This window comes from Pseudorasbora parva, chromosome 16, assembly GCF_024679245.1.
Source record: "Pseudorasbora parva isolate DD20220531a chromosome 16, ASM2467924v1, whole genome shotgun sequence".
NCBI lineage: Eukaryota > Metazoa > Chordata > Actinopteri > Cypriniformes > Gobionidae > Pseudorasbora > Pseudorasbora parva.
Genome location: NC_090187.1, coordinates 39,168,281 through 39,181,698, shown reverse-complemented (window position 1 = coordinate 39,181,698; position 13,418 = coordinate 39,168,281). Strand labels below are relative to the sequence as shown.

Sequence of the window (13,418 nt, the reverse complement as noted above, 5' to 3'; positions counted from 1 at the left end):
TTGCAGTGTGTTTCTGTATTTAGTTGTGTTGAGTATTTGCAGTGTGTTTCTCTATTTGGTTGTGTTGAGTATTTGCAGTGTGTTTCTGTATTTGGTTGTGTTGAGTATTTGCAGTGTGTTTCTGTATTTAGTTGTGTTGAGTATTTCCAGTGTGGTTCTGTATTTGGTTGTGTTGAGTATTTGCAGTGTGTTTCTGTATTTAGTTGTGTTGAGTATTTGCAGTGTGTTTCTCTATTTGGTTGTGTTGAGTATTTGCAGTGTGTTTCTGTATTTGGTTGTGTTGAGTATTTGCAGTGTGTTTCTGTATTTGGTTGTGTTGAGTATTTGCAGTGTGTTTCTGTATTTAGTTGTGTTGAGTATTAGCTGTGTGTTTCTGTATTTGGTTGTGTTGAGTATTTGCAGTGTGCTTCTGTATTTGGTTGTGTTGAGTATTTGCAGTGTGTTTCTGTATTTGGTTGTGTTGAGTATTAGCTGTGTGTTTCTGTATTTGGTTGTGTTGAGTATTAGCTGTGTGTTTCTGTATTTGGTTGTGTTGAGTATTTGCAGTGTGTTTCTGTATTTGGTTATGTTAAGTATTTGCAGCACGTGTTGTCAAACCAACAAGGACTTAATTTGGTAATGTTTTTTCTGTTAGCATGTGTTTTCGTCAGTTGCAGCTCTCTCGGCCACTGTACTTTCCCTTATTAACTATTAACTAGTTAAATTTGTTTTGTTTTAAATTAAAGTTTGTAGTCTGATTCACCTTGTATCTGGCTGGTATGGTTAATGGCTTTTAACAGACTTTTCCCCCCCATTTTTTTACAATCCCAATGGGGGGAAAATACTTGTCAAATCAAGGCTGCTGAAAAAGTGATCGGCACTGTTGTACTTTATTTCATGACACTGCTGGTCATGTGATTTCAACATGGTGGCCTCCACTGAAAACCACCCGCTCCACACAGAATAAAGCTGTTTTCTCATGTTAATGATGACATACATTTTTTTTATTTTATTATATTTGTCAAAATTGACACTCATTACTTTATGTCTATCACATCTGAACAAGTACAAATGTGGAATGCACCTATAAGTAAGGCTATACATTTTTATTGGAGCAAAAATGTTGGTACATAATCACTCTAAAATCAAACAAGGATAGCCCAAAACACCATAACATTACCATAACTATGTTTAAGTGATAACTACATTAAAATAGCCTACTTTGACATGTCTGGAAAAAAAAAGACATATTTGAAGCGAGAAGTCACTGGGTTTAGCCTAATCAGCAGTCAATTACAGGAACAAAGAACATTAAATGCTGCATAACACCTTTCTAGACGCCAAAACAGTGTCTTGTGAACATAAAGTTCAGTTTTGGGAGCGATTTGTTAATAAACACGTTGTGAAGACGCAGTTGCCAAGGTAGGATGCTATTAATATCAGCGCGGGAATTAAATCAATACGTCAAACAGACTGCGATTCTACGCCAGTTTTCCGCATGATGGCGACTCTGAGGTTTTTAAAGTGCTTCTCTAGCGTCATTTTCTCTCTTGTGAGAAGCAGAGCGGAACAGGCAAAACTTAAATGTCTCTGAGGAGAAACGTGAAAAATAAGATCCATTGTTCCTGGAAAGCTGGATGGATAGCAAATGATGACCAATCAAACTGTTGAATACCGTTAGCGTGATACTGACAATTAAGTTTACTGCAATAAACGCTGTAGCAGGCCTACTTAAAACAATTCTGTCATTTCCTCGATCTCCTTCGTGTTGTTATGTCTTAAGTGAAAGACAAAGAGAAACACAAGGCATAATGTTAGGGACCATGATTTCTCGTTTTACATTAGCCTAAATGAAAGTGACTGATGCTGTTTCTTTTTTAGTTTTAGGCTACTGACGAAATAAAGTCTTAAAGGGTTGAAACATTGAGGGTGAGTAAATGATGACAACACTTTGAGTGCTTGGATGAACCAGGCCTTTAATGACTACGAACAAAATCATATTTGTAGGCTAATCGTTTAGCCAGATAGCCTAATTTATGTAATCGCAGCGAATCTAGTAATCAATAATCATACGCATGTTATGTAACGTACGGAATTGCCTTTAACTTTAACGTAACGTGATGTCGCTCAAAAGATGCTAATTTCCAAAGAAAAGTAGACATGACTGACAAACCTCTTTTTTTATTTTAAATAAAGTAAACGAGATATCAGATGCAAAAAAAGAACATCAACAACAACAAAAAATTATCCGAGCACTGAGCAAAGCAGTAGATGCTGCCTGCCTGCTGGTGAAATTGTTGGTTGTCTCGAGCGCATGCTCATCATTTTTACGCATAAAACAAACCCCCATGCAGCCGCTGCTGGCTGGAAACAGAAAGCCCATTTTTAGATGCCCTACCCCAAAAGTAACTCTATTCTAACGGTCTATATCACCATGTATGAACTATGCACAAAAGTTGCCATTCCGTTTGTTTCGTACCTGTTTTTCTAAGCACTCCTTTGCTGATAGTGAAGGTTTGGGTGAGGGCGACCTGTCACACACACATCCCTCCAACAGGTATAATCCCGAAGGTCGCGAGCTGGACTCGCTCTCAAAATAAAAAAGCATATTTTGCAACAGAGCAAACCACTTGGTGTGCCATTTTGTGTTGTCGGAGCTCTTTTTGCTTAAACAGCCTCGCCTCGTGCCATCCTTCTTTGCCAAAAGACCCAGGTAGGTGACATGACCATCATTAAGTCGAATTCCCTTCTGCATTTTTGTGAAGAAGATGCTGGTTTTGGGAGGGGGGGAAAGGCTTGTTTCGGTCCTTACATCTTCTTAGCACGAGATCCCCGAGCAGACGGGCACTTTCTTGATTAGAAACGAAGCCTGGCACGTTCTGCCCATCCACTGCAATCGCCGCCTTGGCATGAAGTAGGGAAGAAGCGCAGAGAAAAACGAAGAATGCCAAAGTCTACCATCGTAATGTTGTCGATTGTGTTGAAGCTGTGGGAAAAGATGCAAAACGCCTCCCGTGAGCTCTTCTGTGAGGCTGCGAGCGGAGAAGTGGGCTACAGTGTGTATGCGTGTGATGGTTTGTCGCGTTCTCACGTGAAATTCTCTATAAACCAGTGCGCGCGCTCACTGCTGAATGAGGCAGTGGCGTCACGTGATCTGGTTTCAGAACCTCGGACAGAGATGCAAACGTACTTTCGAAGAGTCACTTCAGCTCATTTTAGATCTGTTGCACAGATTAGGACGGCTACGTTTCTCTTCATACGACGAACCAGTATTGCTATTAATATTGGCAAAGTTAGACTTACTACATGGCACAAGTTTACACTACATGTAACATTATCTAAATCTGTCATCTCCACAAACGTTAAATTGCATCGCAACATAGAGGCATAGTGCATTTATGGCAGTAATAATAATAACGACGTTATAAAAAGCAACAAGTTAATTTAAGACGTGCTAAATTGCGAATATTATTGTCACTGCTAAGGGCACTGCAGAGAAACCTAACCATAATGCAGTCACATTAAAGTGCATATTGAGTTGTATAAAGTAAAATATAAGTATTGTAAGTAAAACACCTTACCGCTTGTAATTAAAATATAAGTAAAACTGTTAATACAAAATTTTGCATTAAAGGCACAATATGTAAGATATTTGGATTGAAATATCCAACAACCACAAGAACAATGTTATATATTTTGTTGACTTGTTTACGTTATCCTAAATGTTTTCCAAGAATTTTTAAATCCCGAGAAATAAGTCACTTTAACCAGGATGCGAACAATGACATCACAACCGCCATACCCTCAACTTCTGTTTTTATTTTGTAGAAACCATTGAAACACCAAACACGCTTTAATATATGATGTGTTTTATGAGCAACTGTTTGGATACATTCATCAAAAGAAAAAAAAAATCATTATTATACAGCTCAACACAGTTAGTCTTAAGCTCTGTGCACACTGAGTCCAATATTTTCGCATGCGTTTTTTCGTATTCGTGATCCGAAAAAATTCGTCACGCACAGAGACCTTGCACACTGAGTCCGATGCGTAGTCATGAATGCGTTACAGATTAAAAAAAACGCAAAACAAGACAAAGTTAGTCTAGTGAGGATGATTTGTTTGTCCTGAGAAGATATTGTTCATCCACTCCTGCGATCGTGTAGAGAGGAGAGTTTCCCCTCCTTATCAAGCGGGATCCAGACCGACCGATTCAAAGTTTCAGTGGCTCAGTTTGATGCTTTGCTACACTGTAAAAAATGTTGGTTGTTTTTTGTTGGTTTAACTTAAAATAGTAAGTAACCTGGTTGCCTTAAAATGTTGAGTTTATTGAAATTAAAAATTTGAGTTGATACAATGAAGGAAATTTGTTTAATAAATAGAAACTCAAAATATTATTGTATCTGAACCACATAAAAATTTTGATAAATCATGAAAATAGCACTATTTGGCATGTTTCACTGCGTCATCAGAAATAAAACACACAATTATCCAATATGCTTACAAAATCTTAAAAAAAATAAAAAAATAATAAAGGTTGTCTAATTTAAAAAAAATGTTCATTGTATTAATGAATGAATGAATGAATGAGGCATTTATATAGCGCTTTCAAATGTACTACTGTACACCCAAAGCGCTTCACACTCATGTAAGGGGTCTCTATTCAACCACATTAACTCAAAATTTTAATTTCAATTAACTCAAAATTAAGGCAACCAGGTAACTTTTTTCTAAATAATTTTTTACAGTGTAGCGATACTGCCACATATTAAAAAGACCACTAATTCCCGTGAATCAATTGAACCCGAACACCTGGCAGTATGTCTATGGATCCGATCACACACACAAACACACACACACACACACACACACACACACACACACACACACACACACACATGAGTTGTCAAAACGTCTCTCAAAGTGCGTTTTTACCGATGCGAAAATGCAGAAAATCGAACCTGTTCCGATTTTATTTTTTGATGGACGAAAGTTTCGGAGGCAGTGTGCAAGCGTGATTGACATAATGTGAGGTCGAATTTATTTTTTGACGAGTGCAAATTTTGCATGCGAATTACGGACTCAGTGTGCAAAGGCCTTTATTGTTAAAATCTCGTTTTCTTGATTTACCGCGAGTACCATGTTTTATCATGCCTAATATTAATCTTGCTACTGCAGTGTGTAACAAGTATCTCATAGTAACCGCAGATTGAACGTACAGAGTAGCATTATAACATAACTTTTAACACACTCAAATGTATCTAATATGATAAAACAGCACTGCGTTACCAGACTTACATGAGTGTAAGAAGCGGATGCACTTGTCTGCGGGACAATAAAAGCTCTGCGAAATCAAGGCGTCATCAAGTAGCACCTTTGTTTTGAATAAGCGACCTCTAGCGGCAAAAAAAAACATATTTTGGCTTTCAAACGTTATTTAAACAAGGAAAACAGGCCAGAACGTTGCTACGCAACAAATAAGTATTCCTCTGGGGTGAACAGGTGTTTCATGTCATAAGTAATACAACCGCTGTAATGATGACCAATCAGCAGCATGCACTGGAACTCTCCATTTTATGTTTTACAAAATATTATACTACAACCAAAGACATATCAAATAATTAGAATTATACATAAAATATTACATATGATAAATAATTACCTACGTACTCAAAGTTTGAGGTTGCACTGATCCTGCTTTTTATTTACACAGAACCAAGTGTGCGCTTCCGCAACAACCAATGAGGTTTGTTCTCGCTTGTCAAGCATTTGGTTGAGCTTCTGTTTATATTAGCTGATCAATATTTATATGTGAATAAAAGCCTAAATTCAGTCTGTTCATCATATAAAGCGATCATTTCTCTTGAGAAAATTTGTCTCAAGTCAGCTCAATTCATATGGATTCGTTTTACGATCTCTTTATGAACTTTTTGAAGCGTCAAGTGGTATTTGCGTAGCTGTCAGTGGAGGGTCAGAAAGCTCTCAGATTTCATCAAAAAGATCTTCATTTGTGTTCTGAAGATGAACGAAAGTCTTACGGTTTGGAATGGCATGAAGGTGAGTGATTAGTGACAGAATTTCCATTTTTTGGTGAACTATCCCTTTAATGTATTTACCTCCTCTTGTAAAAAATGCCTGACGATTATCAAATTGGTCCTATAGTCAAAAGTCTTTTTCTTATTAATTGAAAATCTACTTTATAATTTGTACTACTTTTTAATAATCAAGAACCTTCCTTTAGGTAGCAATACATTATTTCATGGCTTGTCCAAACAATGCATTTATCTGTAATCAATTGTGTGAATGATCATTAGTGGTCGATTGGTAGTAAATCAAGAAGGACTTTTCATTTGCTCAGTTAATCAAAGGAGCTTTTGCAATGAGCCTTACATCCTGCCGCCCTGCAGGAAAGTTGTTTTGCATCTCTCAGGGTTGTTGCACTTTCAGTGCACCCTACCATGATTTCCAGGAAAAACATTTGTTTTTGAAGCTTCTTTTAAATGTGTATTTATGAATTAACCAGTTTACGGAAGGGCATAATACAGCACTAAGTGTCCTCAAACCTTGCATTGATGACAGTTGTAAACAGCTGTTTGTGCTCAAGCCCAGCAGCTCCTTGAACAGCTCTGTCATTTCCTCTTCTTTATGTCCTGTAATTGTTGAGACCATGCCTGTGATTCACCATAAGCAGAAAAAACATTTCTATCAAGGACATATTCGTAATGCCTCCATTCTTCCTTTTCCTGTAGTGATATGACTCCTGACTTCCTACATATTAAAGGTGATGTCAGCGATTTCGATGAATATCAGTGGCCATACCCGACAGATATCACTGAAAAAGGTGGGAGAATCAGTTTTTTTTTTCAATTTCAGGTATGGTATTTTGTGTGGTTGAAGTTAGTGACTCAAGTTAACAAAACACTTAAAATCAAATACAGCACCTAGAAAGGGTTTTTTGTTGTTGTTGCTTCCATCTAATCAACAACCGATGCATAGAAGCAAGTTCCGCCCTACTTTTCTTTTTCTCTCCATTTAAGATTTGAACAAATATAATCCAAGCCCCTTTGATGACGTGCATGATTACGTTACTGTTGATCATCTGTCCGTCATCGTCTAAAGCCCGCCCTGATGATTTCATTGGTCTGAACAGTTTCTGTTCGGGGATAATTACTCCTCTATGGAGCGAGGCCAGACCGAACTGCCCGACCTAAACATTTTGTGGGCGGGGCTAAGTTCGGCTGGCATCCAGGCTAACAAAACAAGACATTCTGGAAGATTTCTTTATGTAGTTCTTGCCATAGCAAGAGATAGCATATACTAAGCTGCTTTTATGGTATTTTACATTTTTAGTAATTGCATAGAAAAGAGCTGCATAAATATTCTTCAAATTTATCCTTTGTGTTCTAAACTAAAAGTAGAAAGTCATACAAATTTGGAAATATAATACATCCAAACCTGTGGTTCTACATCTGCTTGGTTTATCTTGTGTAGAATTATTGTCAATTCTCCAAGCTCTGAAATATAGAGGTTAAACTTATCATCCAAATTCATTAATGGGTTAGTTTAATTCCAATCATAACGTTTCGAATTGTAATTGACAGTTATAGATGGAATTTCCTTGCTGTTTGTCTGCTGAGAATTGGGTCGGGTGTGGGATAAAGAAGGTAAAGGTCAGTGGACACCGGATCGAATTCAGGAGAGAACTATAGACGCTCTGACGGACCGTGGTCCAAATCATCCATGCTGTCCCCCTCTCCTTTGGCTCACTGAGCGCACCGTTTTCATGGCAATCAATCGAGGAACCAATTATCTAGGCTCGTCAGGACCTGTGACGTGCCGCCGTGTGACGCTCCTCTTTGTCTCAGCGCTAATGTGGCTGAACAATAAAACATGTTCTAGCACACAGGCAATATGCTCCTTAAGCACCCAATTTGTTTAAAAGGCACAGGCTTTAATCTGGCACTGTCAGTCTGCTGGCTACTTCACGGACAAGATTCATTTATGACTTTATCCTTGTCATCTGATCTCCCTCAGAACTACACAGTCATAAATCCTCACGGTCCACTGTGGCACCTATTTGAATACATAAAGACTAGTCCTTCGGTAAATACTTCATGTGGAATTAACATTAGCCTGCATTATTACTTAAACTGCTGCAAATAAAGGCTAATATCATTTTCATATCTCTGTGCATGGTTTTAAATCATTGTAACTGTCATTGATGATTGCCACCGGCTCACGTCATCTTTTCAATACATCATGCAAGGAAAGAGATAACACCTACTGTCCATTAGCACTTGTGTGTGGATTGGACGGTGCTCGAGTTTCAAAAGCGCTGCTATTTTCATGCGTGCAGTTATGTGTGTTTCATCAGGATATTCTCTTTTTTGGTATGGATGAAGGGAGTAAAATCAACGGTTTTGTCTGCGGCAATCTGAATCAGCATTCTTTGGAAGCAACAGCAACTGCTGACCGTGTGGCTCAGAGACAGAAAAATCATGGTAAAACTCCTCTTGGTTTATTTGTTCTTTTCCATTCAAATATTTTCCCCAACAAATCCCCACCACAGCACCTTTTATATGGATGAGTGATGGCACAAAGTATGGGTGAGATACAATAGTAAAATCTTCAAACATCTCACATTACTAACTAGGGCTGTGTCCGAAATCACTAGCCTGGCTCTGCCATCCTACATACTTCCGCTCAATTTTTATTTTTCTTCAGTACTATGTCTGGGACTGCAGTGTATTCTTAGGTTTTCTCCGAACAAAATTTTACCGGTCCAATCAGCGAACAGAGGGAGTGGCTGAGAACGATGCTAACTAAACCATTCATGTCGTTGTGGCAACGCTGCTGAATATCCAGAAGTTAAAGCGGGATCAAGAACAATCTTTACTAAGGAGGTTGGGGTTTGTTTGTGGCCACAACATCATGGCCACCAACAAACCCCAACCCCAATCTCCTTAGTCTGGGAACTGTCACGTGAATTTATTTTCTTTATTTTTATAAAAACTATTATTCAACAACACTTGATCACTTGCATATTGTAACATGCAAGTAATGATCAAGTAAATTATTTCTCATCACTGCCATTAGCACAGTTACTGCTCATTGAGAACAGCACAGTCTAACCACAAGGTCTACACTTCATGATAATGGTAACCTAAACAAAATCAACACAACATAAAACTTTTACATGTCAAATATAACTGTCATATATAACACCAAATGTTAACAGGTCTTTCCCTTCACTAAAAAAACACATTAAACAGCACTTCAACATTTACTCTCCTGATCCATCCCTATGCAAAGCATGCTGGGAACTAGAAATACACTGCCTAGTTCAGTTAGCGCAACATAAATGATTCATGTAGTCCCAACACAAATGGTTTAGGTTAACTTATCATTTTACAAATTCTAGTTAATTTAATGTAATAAAATTGAGTCAAATGGCAATTAAGTTAAAAAACTATAGATTAGATGTGTTGTTTCAGCTTATTTTATTTAAATTAACTGAGTAAACAGCTAGAATCATTCAACAGGTCAAGTCAAATAATTTCATTACTACTGGAGCTTCTAATTTGCTACGTTTTAAATGATTATTAAACAGCTAGAAATTCCCTCACTCGTTTTCATTCACCCTTTCAAGTGCACTCTAAATAATGCTGGGTTATTTTTTTAACCCAAAATGCTGGGTTAAGACTGTTGGGTAATTTTTGTTGGTTTATTTGATCACATTTTAAACACCATTGGGTAGTTTCAAATTTCCAGTCGTTGGGTTAAACCTGCTGGGTCGCAATGCTTGGTTGATTCTACCCAGCTTGGTTGTTTCACGTTCTCCTGCCTTGATTCGTTTAAATTCGCTCCCACTGTAATTTTTAAAGGACGATGCAAAAGGCAAACCCACTGGTTGCAGATGTTTTAAGATAAGTTCATATATTTTCATTAATAATCATTAATAATTAGCATAATTATAGTTTTTTTCTTCTTCGCGACAACAATTCTTAAGCTTAAATGACGTTAAGACAAAACTTTTACCTCAGAATCCGATGCAATGTAAGTTACTGACTCGTGTTAGTTTAGGTGGGCATGTGAGACGATAACGTTAGATTAATACAGTTTGTGAAAACACAGAACCATGATCCCCTTACGAAAATTAAACATGGTTGTATGTAGGGATGTCACAAGTAACGTTACCGGTCCTTCGGTACCAAGTACATACTGAAATGTTAAAAATGTGACAAAAGTATCTGTATAGCATCGACTCACACAAGTAGACTATATTCGGTCCCGCAGCTGCGTTCAGTCGCGTCACGCAGGGCTCCAGACTGTAGCCTAATATATACGAGTGTCTGTGTAACGTTATATTAAATACAATTTATTAGAGACTGCGTCTCTGTGTGAATGACGGGGGCGCGTGTCATATCATGAACATAGACACTCAAAAGTCACGGCAACCCGTCAAAATAAAAGTTCGATTTCAACGTGAATAAATTGACAGAATATTAGGCTTGTAGTTGTCATTGTTGCCAATTTGAACACATTTGTGTATTACACCATTTGTCAAGCAAAAAAATGATTGTTTTAACAGTCTAAACATGCATTCTTCATTTGTTCTTTCATGGTTGTCTAGTTTTACAGTAGGCTAATGCACATGAGATTTTTTAAGAACAACCCAGCAATAATAACCCAGAATAGCAAATCCATCAATGGTAAAAAATTGACTACATTTTGGGTTTTCTCAACAGCCCAGCCTGCTGGGTTAAAATGCCACTGGGTTAATTTACCCCAGCATGTGTTCTGTCCAATATTTACCCAGCGCTGGGTTGCCAATTGGGTTGTTTTTAACCCAGCCATTTTTAGAGTGTGGACTATATTAGTAGACTAATATAATTCAGTTTTGGGCACAGCCTAGATCTTTTGAAAGGAAAAAATTGTATGATCTTATGATTCATGCTAAAGGAAAGATGTGTCATTTTTTTTATCAGTGTCAGTTGAAATAACAGTAAAATACTGACTATTTTCAGACTGGTTTCCTGAACACTCCCTTCAACTGCCATCGACCAAACAAACAAATATCCCCGCCCTTAAATCAAATAGTCAAACTTTTTACTTTTTTTCTGGGAAAATCTATCATTGTCTCTGCAGACTCAGCTAGGATAAGAGAAAATATTTAATGTATTTAAATATACACTAAATTGCCAAATGTATTGGGACACCCCTCCAAATCATTGAATTCAGGTGTTCCAATCACTTCCATGGCATGCAGACGCTTTTACAAACATGTGTGAAAGAATGGGTTGCTCTCAAGAGCTCAGTGAATTCAAGCGTTGTAAGCTGTCACCTGTGCAATAAGCCCATTTGTGAAATTTCTTCACTACTAAATGTTAGTGGAATTATAACAAAGTAGAAGCAATTGGGAACAACAGCAACTCACCTTGTGGAAAGCCTTCCCAGAAGAGTTGAGTTGAGAAGAGCCGAAAAGAGTGGGCCAATTCTGTATTAAACCCTACAGATTAATAAACACACAAAAAATAGTATTCTGAAGAACGGTGGGTCAGTGGGTCCAAAAAACTTTTTGTAGAAATAAAGATTTTTGCAACAACATGAGGGTTAGTAAATGGTTACAGAATTTTCTGAATTATACCTTCAAAATGAGTTTCATTGGGATTCAAAGAAAAAATGGCACGTTTCTAAAAGTTGTTTGTTATTTTCAAAGTCTATACATTTAAAACCGTAACCTTAGTTTACTGAAAGATTCCTAATGATCATTAAAATGAACGTGGCTGAAGATATTGTGTCCCCTCCACCCTTTGTGCTGTGTTGGAGACTGGTCTACCCCTAATTACATGATCCACTAGGCCTCTAATTCACCGTGTTCCTCTTAGACGACATTTACTAATTACTCACTCCTTTTTTTAGCAGCAGCTCCCTCGCTCTTATCAAGCCTTCCCTTGTTTCTCATTGTCTGCTTCCAGTGCATGCTCATAGGAGGTGAAGACACTGCCATGGGCTCCACCTATCAGAGAAGAACGGGCATGTGGGCAGTTCCGTCAAAGCCGTTAGAAATACGTCACACTTGTACTTTTAACTGTTGATCAGTTTGTACTAGAGAAATAAAAAAGTATTTTGCGTGTTAAGGTCTATCCTGCAGTTTAATGGCTTGATCCGAAGGGTTTTTTTGTTTACAGTTTGGTTCTTGTTTATGTTTTAGTATACTTTCATGGAAAAATTTAAATTCTGTCCTCATTTACTCACCCTTGTTGTTCTAACATAAAATAATATATTTTGAGTCAAAACAAAACAAGCATGATTTGGAATGATGAGTAAATTAAGACAGAATTCTCATTTTTTTGTATTTTCTCATTTATTGTTCCTAAATTAATGGTATTTTTTTTTATGTCGTACGTTAATGTGAAAGACTTTTAATGTATTTGCCGTGTGACATACATCCCACAATATCCAAACTATCAATTTTTAGAGCATGATTAAAGTCAAAATTTAAGTTGTTTGGGTTTAAGAATGAATATGTTTTTTGCAGTCAAAAAACGACATACTGCATATTTAAAAAAAATACTTTGTTTATAATGAGCAGGGCATTTGACGTTAGTGTCAAACCACCACAGCGTACACCTAGTCTACTCTGGTCCAGACCCATGATAGCACAGAGCGGATCATATGATCGAGTCATTGCAGACCACAAAACGTATCAGACCCATTTGAATACGTCACAGAAGTCTGTATTCTAAAGCAAAAGGAATGAGATTAGGAGAAGAAATTGTTAGAGATTAGGAGGAAACAGTGGCTTTACTGGGCTCAACGGCTCTGGCCGATCTGTAATATAAACTAAACGCTATTGGCTATTTTAAAAAAGGGGAGGAGCTGTTCGATATGTCCTGCCCTGTCTTCCTGTTTCAGTGGAAATTACGTAAACACATTAAATAATGCTGTGCATTTCAAGGCACCTCAGTGGGACTTGAACTTTTTCCCTGCCAAACACAGAATTTTCCATTATTTGTGAGAAATGCTTCCAAAATGTAAGAATGTTGTGGGTTTCCGTGTTTTCACTGTCGGGCGCTACGGGGGCACCATATAGCGCATCTTCTGAATGAGTACTGAATCTCCTGATCAAAACACATGCGAGTAAGAGATTTCCATGACTGCAATACACTGTTTTTCACCAACTGGCAACCCAGGGTGTCGAAACTACTATTGGGCATTTCAAAGAAGAAAAACAAGAATGTGAACACTTCCATTGGGGCAAAAAAGTATTTAGTCACCCACCAATTGTGCAAGTTCTCCCTTTTAAAAAATATGAGAAAGGCCTGTAATTTTCCTCACATATACACTTCAACTATGGATTGAATGAATATGAATGAATTTTCTCATTGACAGAATGAGAAAAAAAAAAAATCCAGAAAATCACATTTTCTGATTGT

At 37.5% G+C, this 13,418-nt stretch overlaps 1 protein-coding gene across 1 annotated transcript in view; it reads right to left on the bottom strand.

Moving 5' to 3' along the window:
- Positions 1–3,115, bottom strand: part of rasgrf1 (Ras protein specific guanine nucleotide releasing factor 1) — a 53,136-nt gene extending 50,021 nt beyond the window's left edge. The window contains exon 1 of the mRNA XM_067418972.1: positions 2,459–3,115. Within this exon, the coding sequence (XP_067275073.1) occupies positions 2,459–2,734 (276 nt within the window). The 5' untranslated portion in view covers positions 2,735–3,115. The remainder of the gene's footprint in view (positions 1–2,458) is intronic.
- Positions 3,116–13,418: the final 10,303 nt, after the last annotated feature.